We start from the raw sequence: 17,851 nt of genomic DNA, 5'->3' as shown, positions 1-17,851 counted from the left end.
CTGACTTGAGTCCTCAATTCAGCAAGGCACTTAAGCATATGCTTATCTTTTAATGGGACTACTCACATGCTTAAAGTTAAGCACTGAAGTGATTTGCTGAAATGGGGCCACAGAATGACAGATGAACCAAATTGTATGGATGGTTGAATGAATCAGAAGTGTGTCCATTTCTAGCTATCCACTACTATTTATGTCTCTACAGTACATGCAAGTTTGTTTTATTTTTTTAATTAAAAAATTCCCCCTCATTAAATTAGTTCTGTACAATAAACAAGGTAAAAACCTTTTAACAGGTTTTTCCAAGATCATTATCACCCTCCCTTCAGCAAAAGAGTTGTGTCAATTTCAACACATTCAGCTGGACATAATATTGCCAGAAAAACAAGACTCAGCACTCAAAGAGGGACAGTCAGTGTGTACAGCTGAATATTTTCACAGCTCTACCCAGGTAAAAGAACAGATCCTTTGGTATAGAGTCCTAAACAGATACCATATTAGTGTACATACAGCACGGTGCCTCGTGCACTCGAAATTGATAGTGATTTATCTTGCTGTCAATTAAATGGGAGACCGAAGGAAAGCTGCATACAGGGATTCCATCTGCAATGATATGATTCGTTTGGCAGCAAACAAGTGTGTTCACCGAAATAAACGATTGCAGTTTATATCTACAATTTCTCAGGGAAGAGTTCCTTGAATGATTTTGATTATATTCTTTGGGAGAATATATTAGTTTGGCAGCCTGAATTAAATCTTGAAGTTCTAAAGTGATCTAGTAATCGTAAAGTAAGCATTTCTGATAATAAGTTGTCCTGTATTATCTCTAGGTAGGTTTACATCAAACTCATGGCCATCATTTGTTAAGAGTAAGATCTAAAAAAAAATAAAAAAAAATCTGTTTCTTTTTCAAAGCGAAATATTCATCCTATAAGCCCCATCCAGATTCACATACCCTTATAGTGTAATGATCATTGTTTATTACACATCAACCTCTGTGCCAGCTCGACAGAGGATGCAAGTTTATTACAGGGCCTTGCTCTTTAACTCAAGCTGTAGAAACTAATGCTTTTAGCTCTGGGGTCCCTGGTGCAACCCCAGTGTATTGGCCAAAATGGCAGACATCTCAATAGCAGAAAGAACTGCTTTAAAGGAAGGAAATGTTACCTGAAGGCATGAGAAAAACAGAGTGAGCCAGCCACAAGGAAGGAAGATCTAGTCAATATCTTCAATACAGGCCACATGATAATCTGTGGTTCCGTTTGTGATGGTCAGCAACACAGTTACAAGGTTAGCTGCACCTCTACCTCCATTCTGATCTCTGAGTACACCCCCCCACCCCACCCCCAGGTGTCAGGCTTCATGCATCTCCCTCTCCTAGGGTGGAATTCTGCAATTCTCCAACTCTCAGACTGGGCCCTAGGCTACAGAACCTAGAGTATCACCTGTGCATAACCAGTGGGTGCAACTGAGTTCAATACCAGCAGTTCTTCCTTTCAGGAGTCTATGCCCAGTGGTGAATACAGTGACCAGAAGTGTTCTGGTCACAAAGTATTGTTTCATTCTAATAGCAGGGAACAACTGCAATAGCGGGGGGGGAGAAGGATTTTTAAAAAACAGTCTACATGCATGTCTATCTTACCTATAAAAGCACACCTTTATAGGCTCCCCATCCATTGACAGTATCCCAGGCAGGCCTCGCTAGTTGATTTATATTGATTAGTTTTTAACTGTAAGCTCAAAATGGAACCCCCTTAAGAAGGCAACATGCAGAATAAGAAAATGTGTCATTTATCAAGACCATTTTGAAACAAAGATTGTGCACATATTTGAACTGACATACTGCATACCATTTTCATTCAACAGAATAAAAGGTAGTGAAATTTGACTCTCAGTCCTGGGTCTCAGTTCCTGGGCTTTTGGCTCTGCTTCTCCAAACAAATTGGGTAGGCTGCACAGGAGGTCGAGCCAGTATCCTCTGAGCCAATGGCTCTCCCACTGTCCAGTAATAACCTTTAAGTGTTTACTTGATGTGCCTTATCTTGAGCCAGTGTCCTCCCTCTTGTTTTCTCACAGCCTGCTATTAAACTAAATCAATATATTCATACAGGAAATATCCTAGTGACCAATATTCAGAAATTACTACAAAGCAGCTCCAAGTCCATGAGTTAAGCCAGGTGATTAATGTGTCTTTTGCTGCACAAAATCAATGTATATACAGGGATGGTTTGAAAAAGAAGAGGGAACAACTTGCAGCAGCTTTTGGTGCAATTTTCCCAGGGCCACAGGTATTCCGTGATACTATAGCCACAGAATTTACTCCTAATACCACTCTTAGCTGGGTAATTGTGCTCCAGAATCTGAGGGGGGGAGGGTTACGTTATTTTTCCTATTGCCCATGCTTGTGAAGAAAACCTTGAAAACATGACCACCGCATAAACCACCAAAGAATTTTCTTCCTGAGTCTGTAGGCAGTCTGTAAACATAGTTGAGCTGTGTTAACTGCCTCATTCATGTTGACTCTGAAACCTAATTATGCCAATTTAAGTGCCAAAATAAACTATCATTGCTGATCATTTTAGCAGAAACAGGAAGCTAAGGTGCTCATTCAAGAATTCAAAACTTCCTCCCACAACTTCTCAAGTTCCAAAAGCCCCAAATCTCCCCAACCCAGCTGCCAAAGCTTCTAGCTTCCACCTGACAATTTCTATGGTGCAGTTGTGTGATTTCAATACAAAAATCTGAAACACTGAATGTGGGAAACAATGTAAAATGAAGTTAATTTTGTATCAAAATTAACAAGAGCGTCTGTACTGATTGTGTTATTTCATTTCATATTAAAGACTTCAATTTGTTCATGTTCAACTTGATGCTGGCTGCAGCAGACATTTCAATTTGCCCCACCAAAGTGCCACAGAATCCAGAGACCTTGCCACAGCAGAGGTACAACTTGCCACAGAGTAAATGAGGTCATGCTTACAGATAAGGGGAAATCCATATGCATATTAATTTAGGTTTTCTGTCTGATTGTGTGATAAATTCCATTTTTGAAAAAGCCACAGACATACTACAATGTGTAGCCAATTAGTGTGCATCTTGGGGCAACATCTTTTCCTGGCTCTTGTAAATGGGAAGATCCTTCACCCTAGCATATATTTGATTGGCAGGCATTATTAAAGAGAGGACAGTTGTGCTGTGGGATATGCTCACAGCTTAGATATGTCAACACTGTAAATGAGCTGTTCTCCATTGTGTCAATCCCTCCAGTTATGTCCCACCTGCTGCCCTCCATTGGGTGTTTAAGGCAGTAATTTTTAAGGACATCACAGAGCAAATGTGTGAGTTACTATAACACAGAAGCATGAGAAATTATATGTTGTTCACTTGCCAGACTCCTTGCTTATATATATATATATATTATATATATATATATATATATATATATATATTTATATATATATATATTATATATTATATATATATATATATATGCTGATCATTTTAGCAGAAACAGGCAGCTAAGGTGCTCATTCAAGAATTCAAAACTTCCTCCCACAACTTCTCAAGTTCCAAAGCTTTTATATATATAAGAATACACACACACACACAAAATTTTTCAGAGAAGTTTTTTAGGATGATCCCACAGTCTGCAGTAGCTTCAGAGATCAGGTCACAAGCCAATGTTTCATTTGGCCATTAGGGTCACTCTTCTCAACGAAAAGTTTTACATCCATCCCAGGAAATAAATTTCCATATGAATTCTAGTATTGATGGAGAAGGGGGCAATTCCCTGAATTTTGGAACATCAATTTCATAAAAATCCATGTGTGTAATTAATCTATTACAATTAGAGCTGAGTGAATAATGGATTTTTTGGTGTGTGTGTAATATATATTACAATTTAAATAGAAACCAAATTTTCTTCTAAACTCAGAAAAATTGTTTTGAATCCAATAAAATTTTCCAGTAGACTCAGAATGAAATACTTTTAGTTTTTCTAGTCAATTTGACTGTTTGAGTGTTTTCTACCATTTGTGTTCTGTTTGTTGTTGTCAAAACTTGAAAACAACATGTTGTTTCAAAATGAAGAATTAAAATATATCAACTTTTGGGGGGGAGGGAGAGTGGGAATCTCCATTTTTTTTCCTAGTGAAATTTCTCTGCCAACAAAAATTTGCCTGGCTCTGGTTACAATCCTGATACGTATTGGCATCCTATGTATTTGGTTTATTATTTGAAGTTCTAAGCCTAAAAATGTTACAGTATACTAATTCAGGCAGACTCCTGATAAAGACTCCAAGGAGTCTTTGGAACATAAACACCAACTAGTATAAAACAGAGGCAGCAACTGAATTGAACATACGATCCAAATGTGCTATTTTACAATACACTTTCTGTTATACTGTATCTTAAGTTATAAGGATCCAGGACTATTCTTTTTCCAACTTTACTCATGTCATGAGGCACAATCTTTTTTTTCTGCACCCATGCTACTATTCCTTCATGTACATATACAAGGAAAAGTCTCTGGATTATTATTGACAAAGCATTCCTGGAACTAAATGAAAGCTGTCTACAGTCAACCATTGTTGCTCCTGAATTAGACCATTAAAACCAAAACCAGATCTTATTTTATCATTCAAATCAAGCAAATTTAAAATTAATATACAGTAAAAGATGAGATGTTAATTGTCCATGGCAAGCTGTTATATTGCAAGCATGTTAAAGACAGCTGGCTACACATATATTGTGATAAACAACATACAAATTTAGCACTTGCTAAATGAATTGGATATAATCCAAAAGGATTCCTAGGGATCAGGCTCTATTTTCAAGCCCAGACTGGAGCAAGTGGGATCAGAGCGCTGCCCACTCTACCTACTCAGATTGAGCAGAGTTAACAGAAAGTTGGTGACTGGCAAAGATTCTGAAAAGGGGAGCTTCCAGCCTTGCAACCAACACTAAGGACAACCGCACCAGGCAAATTTCTACATGCACAGTTGCCCAGGCCAGCCTGAATATTTATAAATCCATAGCACTGCAAAAAGCCAGTTACTGTATACAATTATCTCCATAGAAGGCAGAGTGGGGAGTGGACTGTGCTGATTGGTGCTTAGTCACCACCCGCTCTGCTGAAGACCAGTCCAAACACCCCATAACCCCTTTGTTCACACATGCACTCCCATATTGGCTTCACTCCTGAGCCTCCTTGGGGAATGGAGGAAAGAGGCCAATAGCTCTGCTCCTCCTTTTGGGAAAGGAGAAAAGGAAACCATTTCCTACAACACTAGGAATCAATCCACACAGTAAAATCAGCAACCCATCGGGTGGTTTTTTTGTTTGTTTGTTTGTTTGTTTGGGGGGGGGGGAAGAGGTTAAATGTCTGTTTTGTCCAAAAGTACACTTACGGACAGCCTTTCCCATTCTAGGATTTTGTTTTGTCGACATTTTAATTAATGGGGGAAAAGAGTCTGTTCTGCCTCTTGGATTTTAATAATGACCAAAGTTTTCAAAGATGGGTACCTACATTTAGGCACCTAACCATGGAAGTCAACAGAAATCTTTTTATTAAGTTCACTGGGAATTGGACCAGGTCCCCAAAGTAAGTGGTCTGATTTTCAGAGGGGTTAGCATCCACAACTCCCATTCTGAAGTCAGAGAGAACAGGGAATATTCAGCACTCATGGAAATCAAACCACTTAATTGCTTACCTGATTACTTACCTTTTGCCATGTCAGGGCTCATCTACACCAGTGGGATAATGCGCTCTACAGGGGTGTCATTTCTAAAGTGCGCCAACGAGTTACACATTAATTGGTCCACGTAGATCCTGCTAGTGCATTTTAATGCAGTGCTGTTTTAAACAGTACTACATTAGAGCGCACTAGGGAACCTTTAGTGTGCACAGGGATCATGTAGACAAGCCTGAGTTTGAAAATATTGGCCATACTCTATTCTGTTACCCATATTGGCGAAGAAAAACCTACCCCACCCTAACTCAAGAGGAGATGAGGAAGCTTTCAAAAGCATTTTTATGGGAGCTTTAAAACATCAATGTTAAAACAATTACAAGAATAATGTCCATGTTTTCTTACTATTCAAAGATCTACAGCAATGAAACATCATTAATGCAGTACTCTAAATTAGTTCCAACCAAATCAAGCTCAGAGGCCCTTGGCATTCATATCTAAACAAAGCTATTCATATAAACCTAACATACGCTTCAGCAGATTTTAAGTTTCATATTTTATCAGAAATCGTAATTAATACTTACGTGTTTGTTTCTATACTGAGAAAACTGAGAGAGGCCAAAAACTGTTGCTATGGCACCTCCTCCAATGAGGACAGTTCCTTTTACTACCTTACGAAATGCCATTTTTTACTCTATAAAAAAGAAAAAAAAAGAGTAAAATTAATGTGTTTCACCCATGTAAGAATTCAGATTGTCTAGAATAAAGCACTTATTTCAGCTAGAACTGGTGCTGAGAATATAAAGTTTCGGGGTAACAACATATTAGATTAATTATTTTGGTTGTAATATTATCAGTACAGAAAGTCAGCAAGATGATGGAAGCAAAAATCTTTGGGAAGTGTGTGTATTAGAGGAAAATAAGTGAAGAAAGTGTATAGAAATATTTAAATGTACTTACTAAATTTACACACCTAGTGCCTATCTCAACTGCCAGCAAGTGCTTATGAGCAGGAGCAGCTGCTTTTGCCATAGCATCCTAAGCATAACTAAAGCTTCCCACCACTAATGATTGGAAAGAATACTCAGTGGGTAGTTCTGGGCTGGAGTTTACCTGTCAAACAAATTAGCCATTTTTTTCTTTTTTGCAAAGACCATCACTAGCTATCCTTCCTCATTGTTCACCTCCTTTTACAACCCAACAGGACTGCACTCTAATCTGCCACCCGGCGCGCGAATGAGGGCAAGGAGGCAGAGCCGGGGACCTAGCGAACCTCCTCTGCCTTAGGATACCACAAATTCATGGTCTCTCCAGACTCCCCGGCAGAGAAAAAGAGAGGAGAGGGGACCTGGAGATGGGGAAGGTGGCTTCCTCCTGGGACTCCAGCTCCTGGGACGCTCTTGGACACAGCTCCCTGCTTTCCAGAACCCCATGCCGCCATCTCCTCACATTGCCTCTTCCACTTCCAGGCTCACTCCAGAAAGAGATACGGCAGCTCAATGAGGACATGGAAGGTAACCTTCTTAAGAAAATTCTGAGTGCACCCCCTGTTTACCACCCAAGAATGATAGGTCACTACTCCTCTTGCGCAACAGAGAATGAATGCTTGTTATATCTAGCAATGCTGCAGAGAGGGGTCACTGATGGTCAACAAACAACCAGGTGCTGCAGAGAGGAGAGGCAGTGATATAGGCAACAGACAAGACCCAGTAGCTGAAAAAGAAGTGAAGGGTAGATTTGAAGTGCAGGACTCCACCTCCTAGCTGTTGAGGCAGAAGACTAAGACTATGTGTCAGACATTCTTAGAGAACAGTTTTTGAATGCAGGACTGTCTCTAAATCCTAAGTAGGTGTAGCCTAAACCATTTTTCCTCAGGACCAGCAGAGCTTCAGTCACATAAGAAAAAACATGGACTGAGTGAGAATGGAGCAGTAACTAGAAATCAGTCAAAGTTGTTTGGATAGGAAAGTGGTTGTTGTCCATGCCCTACATTAATGGAACTGACTCCACAGTGAGATTTGGAATAGTAAAAGTTTAAAGCAGTGTAAGAAGTCACAATTTTCTGCCCTTTTAGGAAACTCAGAAGGGTATAGTGAATGACAGGATATTATAATCTAGTAAATCTTTTCCTTCTCTGACTACTATAGATATTATGATCTCAATGTCTGTTCTCTAAAACTGAGTATATATTATTGCTTTTGATAATGACAACTTTCTTGTCAAGCACCTGCAGAAATAATCCTCAGTGACAGAGGAGTGTGATTTGTATAATCCTGTAAATATGATTAGACTAGACATATAAAAATAAACTGTACATCTCCATACACATTATTATTTATTTCCTATCGAGCCATCTGCTAGACGAAGGTTCTTCAGTCTCTCCAATAGTATGGGAGAAGGACACTGTACAGCTGTTTTAAAGACATGTTGAATAAGGTCACTCTGTTCCAAATCACCATGCCTCCTAATTCAAATAAATCAATGTGATATATTGAACTGAGAACTACCGGTCAGAAAGCCATTTTTAAACAAGCATTGGTCTTCTTGTGTGTTCTAATGATAACAAACATCGTCTAGATATATATTGTAAACAAGAATAACATTCTCTCAACAGTATAAAGAAACATGGAAAGAAAAAACTGCAAATCTAAGATTAGAAGCAAAAGAGTTAAATTATTTGCCTGTTCCCTCCAAGGTGGGCCTATATGGATGGGACTCTCAGGAGTTCAGAAGAAGAGTCACCAACAAGTCTGGGTTTCATATCTTGTGTTTGGGCTCCTCTGCAGTGCACATATTTGTAGATGTTTGGTTTTATTATAAAGGTTGGGTCCCTGTAAAAGCACTTACTGAAAATCAGGCCTCTTTAAGGTGTCTCAAGTTAGGCACCTGAAAACTGAGACACCCAAAAATCATTAGATGCTTTAAAAAATATCTTGGTCCTAATTATTTACTGACTGCATGTCAAATCAGTTGCAGTCTGCTTCCTTGACCCCACCTCAACAATAGCATGATGCATGTCATTCTGCATTTAGGATGAAACAATACAGAAACAGTTTTGGTAAAGTCACACAGCCACTTCTTTCTACCTGGCAAATCAGAGGGAAAGGCTATGCAGTAGACTGTTGCAGGAACATTTAACCCTTTCATTTAACCATTTCTGGAAAAATAACCCTCGAGAGCACTGCTCAGAATTTCGGTCCCAATAATCTGGGAGCCCAATTTGGTCACTGCTGTCACAAAGTCTGCGATATCTTAGTCCAGTTCTGGACACACACCCATAGGTTATGTTTTCCCAGCAGAGTTATCTCAAGAGAGTATCTGTACTCAAATGACATCAAGATAGCCTAGTTTGAGTAAGAGGGGTCACGCTGTGAAGTCACAGTCAAGCTGCTTCATCCACACTGCATGGCATTCAAACTTCTGGAGCATATCCCATGGTTCTTTGCAATGCACTAAGCTGAGCTACTCTATGAATTATTTCCCAATGAACTGTGGGAGAACTTGTCCATCCTTTCTGGGTACATGCTAAGGAATGCGGGAAGGCGTTGGAGCAGTACCGGCACTCAAGCAGAGCTAGCTTGCATCAACACTGCAGAAAAGTCATGTTAGAACTGACAAGTTGTGCTAACTTGAACTCTAGCCTGTACCCCTTGATAGGCCAAGCAACTTGAGTTAAAAGCACCACCACACCCAAAGGTTTGTGTGTGGATAGAACTCAAGTTATGAAAAGTTCTCAAGATATAATCTGAGTTAACTTTGCAGTGAAGATAAACTCAAGATCCCATATGAGTAGTACACATCAACAGTAGCATACATCCATGCCAAAGCATCAAGTCTATATATGACATGTATCCACTAGTAATAGTCTAACTCATAACATTGTGTCAGTGTGAAAAACGCAAGATAAGTCATTAGATCCATCTATGCACTGAAAGAATGAAAGAAAAAGACAAGCAGAATACTTTTGGATGACTCAGGTATATTATCTCATCTGACCAGGTCCTGCCAATAAGGTTTATGAATGAGTTTTGCAACATACTTGTGCCACAGGCAAGGTGAAAAGTAAATAAGTGAGTTCATCTGTGTCCAAACACATGCCAAGGCATGCCCCCTGACTTGACAGATTAAGATTTTCCTGAACCACAGCCTAGAAATAAATGACTTCTCTCACAGGGATGTACAGACAAGCAGCAGATTTGCTTTTAAAAACTTCCATCAGTGATGTTCCCAACCTTGTTAGTGCAATTAGTCTATCACTTGTTCTTTCACTAAATTCACATGTACTCACTCAATGTGGCCACGTAAAGAGCAGCCCCATCTTTTGGTTTCATCACAGTACAGGAGAGGAGGCACAGAAAACAGTAAAAGAAACATCTTAGAGGAAAAGTAAGTTGTTTTGTTAACTGGAAAGGAGAGTAGGGTACAGAGGTGATGCACTAATGCTCAGAGGCTATGGAGATAGATGCAATGGGCGAATCTAGATAGATAATATAGACACCACAAAAACCTGCTGAAATCTTGAAGCCAGTAACCTCTAAAAGGTTCTGCCATACATTCAAATCACCTCATTTTCTCCAATCTTAACTACCCAATTAAACAAAAGAAGTCCTTGAAATCCTTACTTGTGTATCCTCTTTACTGGATTTGCTATTTCCAGTTATGGTTTTGGTAAACCTAATATCTTATTTTCATAGTGGTTTCAAAATGTGACTGCTGCAGAGAAGTGCAGGAATTTGGGAATGTTTTATGATGGAAAGGAAGAGAAACAATCAACATAAATAAAACGTTCAATACTCAAAAAGAATTAAGGTGCCCAACTAGAAAAATTATATTGCCATCATCAGCATCTCTTTTGTTTTTAGGGAATTACAAAAGAAAATGGAGAATTAAACTTCAGTGAATGTATAACCATTATCAAAGCACTCCATGTACCACTACTCCTACTGTAAAGTTTCTTCAATAGCCAGAATAATAATTAGGCATTCCGTTTGTAACTAGTAGTCCCACGTTAATCTGGAAGCAGTTTCACACATTTTATGCCGCAGGAGTGAAATCATTTCAGAAAACATAATGAATCTCTAACTTGTAAATGCTTGTTCTGGGAACACAATATGTTCTAGAATCCAAGTGAATTTAAAAAAAAAATTAGCATCTTGCAACACCAGGCAAAAATCAGCCTACATTGTCTGAGAATGAATTGACCATAAAGAAAATAAACGGAAGCAATTCCTCATGCTGTTTTTATATGGTTTATATTTTTATGTCATTGAACACATTTTATAAAATATGATTTATTTCTAAATAGCAAAACCTATATTTTTCCCATTCATATATATTCAAGTATATCAAGGATCGACAGTTTACTTGAGAATAAAGCTCAGTGCAGTAGCCTAAGGTAAACAGTAGCTATCTACCAGTATCATCCTACAAGATCCTTAGTATCCCCAATGCCCATTGATTCCAATGAGCTGAAAGCACGCTGTGGCTTACAGAATCAGACCCAAAATCAGTGATCTACATCTTTAGAGGAAAAAGCACAGAAAACTTGACAGTTTAACACAATTAAAATCTTACTTTTTAAAAATAATACACTTGCACTGACAAAACTATTCCACTTCTAAGGTAGTTATGCCGCATCTCTACACAAAGTATTGGGGAAAACTTCGCTTATGGTTTCCCCAGAGCAGAGGGTGTCAACTTCACCACCAGGCAAAATACACCAAAGGTGAAATCCTGACCCACTGAAGTCAATGGTAAGACTCCCACTGACTTCAATAGGGCCAAGATTGCACCCAAAGAGTGCCTACAGAATATAACATGGAAGAAAGAGAAAAGCAGTTTGGAAACAAGAAGTGAAATGGAACCTATGTCAGACATTTAAATATACTGACTATCTAAACAGAGTCAACCTTTCACAAATGTAAAAGATAAACTTCAGAATATTAGTCCATGAGAATTCAGTAGTTTTAGTTATGAACACAGTGCCTTATGCATGGTCTTTCTATAATAATGTCCCTTTTAGCATGTAAGTGAACTTTGTTTAGAGATACCGAACAGCCTTGTTTGTTTAAATTGGAATTGTTGTGAAGTTAATTGAGAACAAAAGCTGTTTAAAAAGTTGATTTATATTGATTAGTTTTTAACTGTAAGCTGAAAATGGAACCCTGTAAGAAGGCAACATGCAGAATAAGAAAATGTGTCATTTATCAAGACCATTTTGAAACAAAGATTGTGCACATATTTGAATGACATACTGCACACGATTTTCATTCAACAGAATTAAAGGTAGGGAAATTTGAGCCGGAACATTAACGAACATGCTGACAAAAATCGTAATGCTCATTTCCACATCTATGTGCTAGTCAATTTAAAAAACAGTGGTTTCCAAGGCAACTTTACCCATTATATTATTTATCTGCTGTTTCTATACTTGAGAACCATAATTTTAAAGAAACACATTCTATTAGGCCATTTTAACAAATATTTTCCCAGTATTTTCAAAAAAGTCTAGTTTTTCTAAGTTGATAGCAATAACTTATTAATTTTGTTCAACAGACCTTTACATTTTCTTCATTATGGATTAAATAATCCTTTGTGCATCAGCCTAGAGCTACAATTTTTCCCTTATTACACAGGAAGTATCTGATACACATGAAGAAAAAAAAAATCAAAGTTCTCTATCAGTATTTTCTTTTTTCTATGCTAGTTTTCTGCAGCTTGTGTCTGTAAAAATGCTGCATAAAAATAAAGAAACAAAATCTGACTCAATTAACTGTTCAGACACACCTACACACAAAAGTCACAATGAATAGCCAGACAAATACGGCTACTATTAAAATGTAAAAACTATGGGGATGAGACAGTCATACTGTTATACCTCTACAAATATTATTTCTTTCCTCCCCTTACCCAACATATGCTTAAATCAGGAATGTTGTAGATGCTATGGGAATCACTGGGTTGCCGTCAGGAGTAGGCTAAACAGGATGGCACCTAAATTGATTTATTTATTTATTTTTAACAGGCTGCTCCTGCTTGGCCCCACCTTAGCTACCTGCTGAAACATCTCCTTTCAAGAGTACCCTAGCACTGCTCCTTTGTGAGTAGTAGCATACTGACCAAGATCAGGAACCACCATACCGGTATGGCTCTGGCCCAAGAACACTCTCCCATCAGCTGAAACAGCTTCCTGATACCACCACCAGAACCACCACCACCACGACAGCAGTGGCTTAAGTGCCAAAGTACCTAGTGCTGGCCCTGGAGGATTGGCATCTCAACACAACTCCTTACTACAGAATCTTCAATGCACTGAATGGCCAGATTTTGTGAGAACTATCACATGCTATCCAATAAAGCAAATTTCACTAATCTATTTTACCAAAAAAAAATGCATCTTCACATATTTAAGAGAGAATGAATTTTCCCACTGATTTATGAAGAAACAGTCCTGCAAACACACTATACACCCAAATATGAAAGTTTGTGAAGCCTTTTCTAGTATCACCATCAACACCTTCAGACAACTTGCTCCATAACTATTTAGTTCTTAAGTTAAAAGCTTACATGTATTTGGAAAGAGGGTGATTTTAAATGCTAATAAAGGACTAACTTAATTGCTGCAGATACACATTATATGTAAAACCACACTGAAGCGTCCAATTTGATTTTTTGCTTGATATAAAACAGTGGTTTTAAATCTGTGATCCCCTGACCTCTGGGGATACATAGGCTACGTCTAAGATTTCCAGAGGGATCTACACCTCCAGTTTTTTAGGGGTCTGCAAATGAAAAATGGTTGAAAACCACTGCTATAGAACTACGGGTGTGAGAAATGTATGCTTTGCATAGTACATATGCTTCTTAAAGATACCTTGATATGTCAAACTAGAATCATAGAATCATAGAATTCAAGATCAGAAGGGACCATTATGATCATCTAGTCTGACCTCCTGCAAGATGCAGGCCACATAAGCCGATCCACACACTCCTTAAGCAAGCGACCCCTGCCCCATGCTTCGGAGGAAGGCGAAAAACCTCCAGGGCCACTGCCAATCTACCCTGGAGGAAAATTCCTTCCCGACCCCAAATATGGCGGTCAGCTGAACCCCGAGCATGCGGGCAAGACTCTCCAGCCATACCCTCTGGAAAAAGGCTAACAATATCCTATCATTGACCCATTGTACTAATTACCAGTGTGGCACTTAATTGACCTATTGACTAAGCCCATTATCCTATCATACCATCTCCTCCATAAACTTATCTAGCTTAATCTTAAAGTCATGGAGGTCCTTCGCCCCCACTGCTTCCTTTGGTAGGCTGTTCCAGAATTGCACTCCTCTGATTGTTAGAAACCTTCGTCTAATTTCAAGCCTAAATTTCCCGACTGACAATTTATATCCGTTTGTCCTCGTGTCCACATTAGCACTGAGCTGAAATAATTCCTCTCCTTCCCTGGTATTTATCCCTCTGATATATTTAAAGAGTGCAATCATATCTCCTCTTATCCTTCTTTTGGTTAAGGAAAACAAACCGAGCTCCTCAAGTCTCCTTTCATACGACAGGCTTTCCATTCCTCGAATCATTCTAGTGGCCCTTCTTTGTACCCGTTCCAGTTTGAATTCATCCTTCTTAAACATGGGAGACCAAAACTGCACACAATACTCCAAATGAGGTCTCACCAACGCCTTATATAACGGGACTAGCACCTCCTTATCTCTACTAGAAATACCTCGCCTAATGCATCCCAAGACCGCATTAGCTTTTTTAACGGCCACATCACATTGCCTACTCATAGTCATCCTACGATCAACCAGGACTCCTAGGTCCTTCTCCTCGTCCGTTACTTCCAACTGGTGCGTCCCCAGCTTATAACTAAAATTCTTGTTAGTCATCCCTAAATGCATAACCTTACTCTTCTCACTATTGAATTTCATCCTGTTAACTAGGCTGCCAAAGAAGGACTACCTTTTACTTTCATGGCAATTAAACACTTTTGTATCACCACCCCTAAATCACCGAGCAGATTGCCAACTTACTTCACGGAAAAGACTACTCCCAGAAGACCAGCTAAGGAAATAGACCATATGGGCTAGTCTTCACTGATAAAAATGTTGGGGGGGGGTTTTTTTTTTTGCTTGTTTGTTTAAAAAAAAAATTGGGGTAACCAACATGCATGAGTTTTCCTGAGGTAAAAGGCACAGTGAAGACCACGCACTTTTGTTTTACTGTGAGGTATATTCACTGAGGTCAACCTTATACCCCCAACCTAGAGTTGACCTCTGCAACTTTATCTCATGGTAAAACAAAAATGACTGATCTTCACTGTGTTTTTTTACCTCAGAATCACTCTAATGTCTGAAAAGGGGGGGGAAGCAATTTTTATAGCAGAGAAGAAAGACAAGCTTTGTGCATGTAATGGGAAGAGGAATCGTTTAACAAACTGTGATCTTAGCATGATACCCTGTCATTAGCAATCGGCCAAAGGAAGTAACAGTGCCCTATGAGCACCAACTGAAAGCAGAGTGATCTATATAGGGCACACAGACAGAGTAAACAGTGTTCTAAAGTAAAGGCTATTGTGGACACAGATAGCGCAGATGACCCAAGCAGCATGACATGAGAGTTACAAGCATTTATTGAAATCAGAAAAATAAACTATGCATTGCAAAGAATCATCTGATCATAGATGATGTATAAAGTATTGTACACTTTTCTTGCACATATACATTAAAGACATCTATTGCAAGTTATGAGAGAAAATTTGATTCTTCTCCAAGTTTGAGATAGACCATTTGTGCCATCAATAACTTTTTAAACTATTTGTATTGATTTTAAAGGACTACAACAATAAGTCAGTTATTATACAAGGCACACATTGCAAAATGTACACGAAGTTATGCAGTCAGACACAGGTTTATTCCACTATATCCCAAATATTTCGAACAGTTAATAGCATAAGCAAGAACCTGGAATGCTGTACTTTGATGAAAGACTTGAAATCATAAACCACCACTAATTGTCTTGTTCTTAATCTCTTGTCCAAATGCAAATTATACCTGTACAACAGAACCACCCTAAGATCTATGATCTTGATCCAAAGTCCAACGAAGTCAATGGGAGTCTTTCTGCTGACTTCTACAGGGCTTGGATCAGGCTTAAAGAATAATGGAGAACTAAAATTCTTCAGAGCCAGCCTGTGACTAGTCATTTGTATTATGGTACATATAGTTCAACCTGTCACAAAGGGTTAAGCAAAACATGCAGAATGTAAAGCATTCTGCTGAGGGAACTAGTTTAGTATTAATAAAAATTCACAGGGATGATCATTCAAACTTACAGCTACTGGTAGAGCTCCAAATATATTTTAACATTTACAAGGAAATAAACACAAAACAAATGAACATAAAAGGGAAAATATATTCACGTTATTTAGCATACAGGAAAAATTTATATTTTTAACATTCAACTTCCAAAAATAAGGAGGTGAAATAATGTAACTTTTCCCAACAGAAAATAAAGTAAACCAAGATACTTATTAACCTTTCAGCAGTGCAAAAAGATACCAGCTAAAGCTGAATTCCACTTTTGATTCTTCTTCAATATACTATACTTAAAAATTAAAGCTGTCCCTCTCTGTTATGTATACATCTCATTTAATAAACCTAGCATCTTCCCAAGTGGTTCAAAATGTATAAGATATCACAAAGCCTTCTGAAACAGCATGAGAAATTGTGTCCTGCTACCAGTAATAACACCACCACCTCTCTCTTCTAAACCGCTTTTCAATACATTGCTCTCAAAGCATTTTACAAAGGTGGTCAGTAGCATTATCTCTATTTTACAGATGGGGAAACTGAGGCACAGAAAACTTGCCCAAGGTCACTGAGTAGAACAGTGGCAGAGCCAGGAACAGAACCCACATCTCCTAAGTCCTCTACTCTATCCATTAGGCAACACTGCCAACACAACTGGGGATGGAAAGCTCTTGTTTTGCTTTCATTTTCAAGGAGCACTGCGTCAAGTAGCTTCAGAACAAAACAAGATGTATCAGATTTATTTTAATTTATGTCTTTGGGTCGGGAGGCATCCTCTTTCATGCACATATGTATTTCAAAATGCAAAGACAGATCCAAAATACATAGGGGAAGTTGTTGTCACTCTTATTTTTCATTTGTCAAACTGATTAACTACCATTGTTTACTAGCCTTGTACACAAAAAGCCTATCAAAATAAAACACAAATACGAGTTTTCTATATTTTCTTTCATTGACTTCAAACTTCTTCAGGGTTTAAGTAAGCAAGTCCTTAATGAATGCATCCTTAACAGGGATGATTCTTCCAAGTGAATCCTTAAAACATATGATATAAACCAGATTGGATGCAAAGAGAAGAGAATCTTTCTTCCCTATCTCAGGATCTTTTTGCAGCCAAAACTCCCTCTCATTTTATTTGTGCCTTTCCCCGTCTCTCAGCCACAACAAAGCTACTAGAGCTCCTTTAATGGATGAGCTCAAGCCCTGCTATTCTTAGCCACTCGAACAGCTACACATGAATGAAGGGGAAGGAGTTAAGTGTGCTAAGCAGTGGCCTCAGCTCTGCTCAGAAAACCACAGCAGGTCTGGTGTGCATAAAAGAGGCTACACAGCATGTCCATAACAACTTCAGCAACATGAGACAAGGCCAGCCTCTTGAACTCAGCCTCAGTTCTAATCCAGCTGATTCTTTCTCCCACCAGTTAGGCCAGTATCTGGTAGTCCAGAGCCGAGGGTCTCAACCAGGGGTATGTGTACCACTGAGGGTACTCAACTCATCTAGATCAGTGTTTCTCGAACTGGGACTGCAGCCCCCAAGGAGGTCCACAAGATGGGTTTAGGGGGGTTGCAAGTGCAGGTGAACAGTAGGGGGTGGCAAGCAGCGCTTCAGCCCCGGGCAGTAGGACTTGGGCTTCAAACAAGGCTCACAAGTTAAAAACAGACTCAAGTATCACACTAAAAGATAAGTACAATATTTACATTCCAATCAATTTATTTTACAATTATATGGTAAAAATGAGAAAGTAAGCAATTTTTCAGTAACAGTGTGCTGTGACACTTATGTCTGATTTTTGTTAGCAAGAAGTTTTTTAACGAGGTGAAACTTGAGGTACACATAGACTCCAGAAA

General features: G+C 38.8%; 1 protein-coding gene across 10 annotated transcripts in view; it reads right to left on the bottom strand.

Moving 5' to 3' along the window:
• Positions 1-17,851, bottom strand: part of GPD2 (glycerol-3-phosphate dehydrogenase 2) — a 134,179-nt gene that overhangs the window by 82,928 nt on the left and 33,400 nt on the right. For 9 of the 10 annotated variants that reach the window (XM_044978409.1, XM_044978403.1, XM_044978410.1 and 6 more), the window contains one exon: positions 6,272-6,381. In XM_044978409.1, coding sequence (XP_044834344.1) covers positions 6,272-6,373 — 102 coding nt within the window. In that variant the 5' untranslated portion in view covers positions 6,374-6,381. Of the gene's footprint in view, positions 1-6,271; positions 6,382-12,596; positions 12,646-17,851 lie in introns of those variants that run through there. The other variant, XM_044978402.1, reaches the window with a different exon arrangement.

The sequence above is a fragment of the Mauremys mutica genome, chromosome 10 (assembly GCF_020497125.1).
Source record: "Mauremys mutica isolate MM-2020 ecotype Southern chromosome 10, ASM2049712v1, whole genome shotgun sequence".
NCBI classification, from domain to species: Eukaryota; Metazoa; Chordata; order Testudines; family Geoemydidae; genus Mauremys; species Mauremys mutica.
This window is presented reverse-complemented; position numbering and strand designations above follow the sequence as displayed.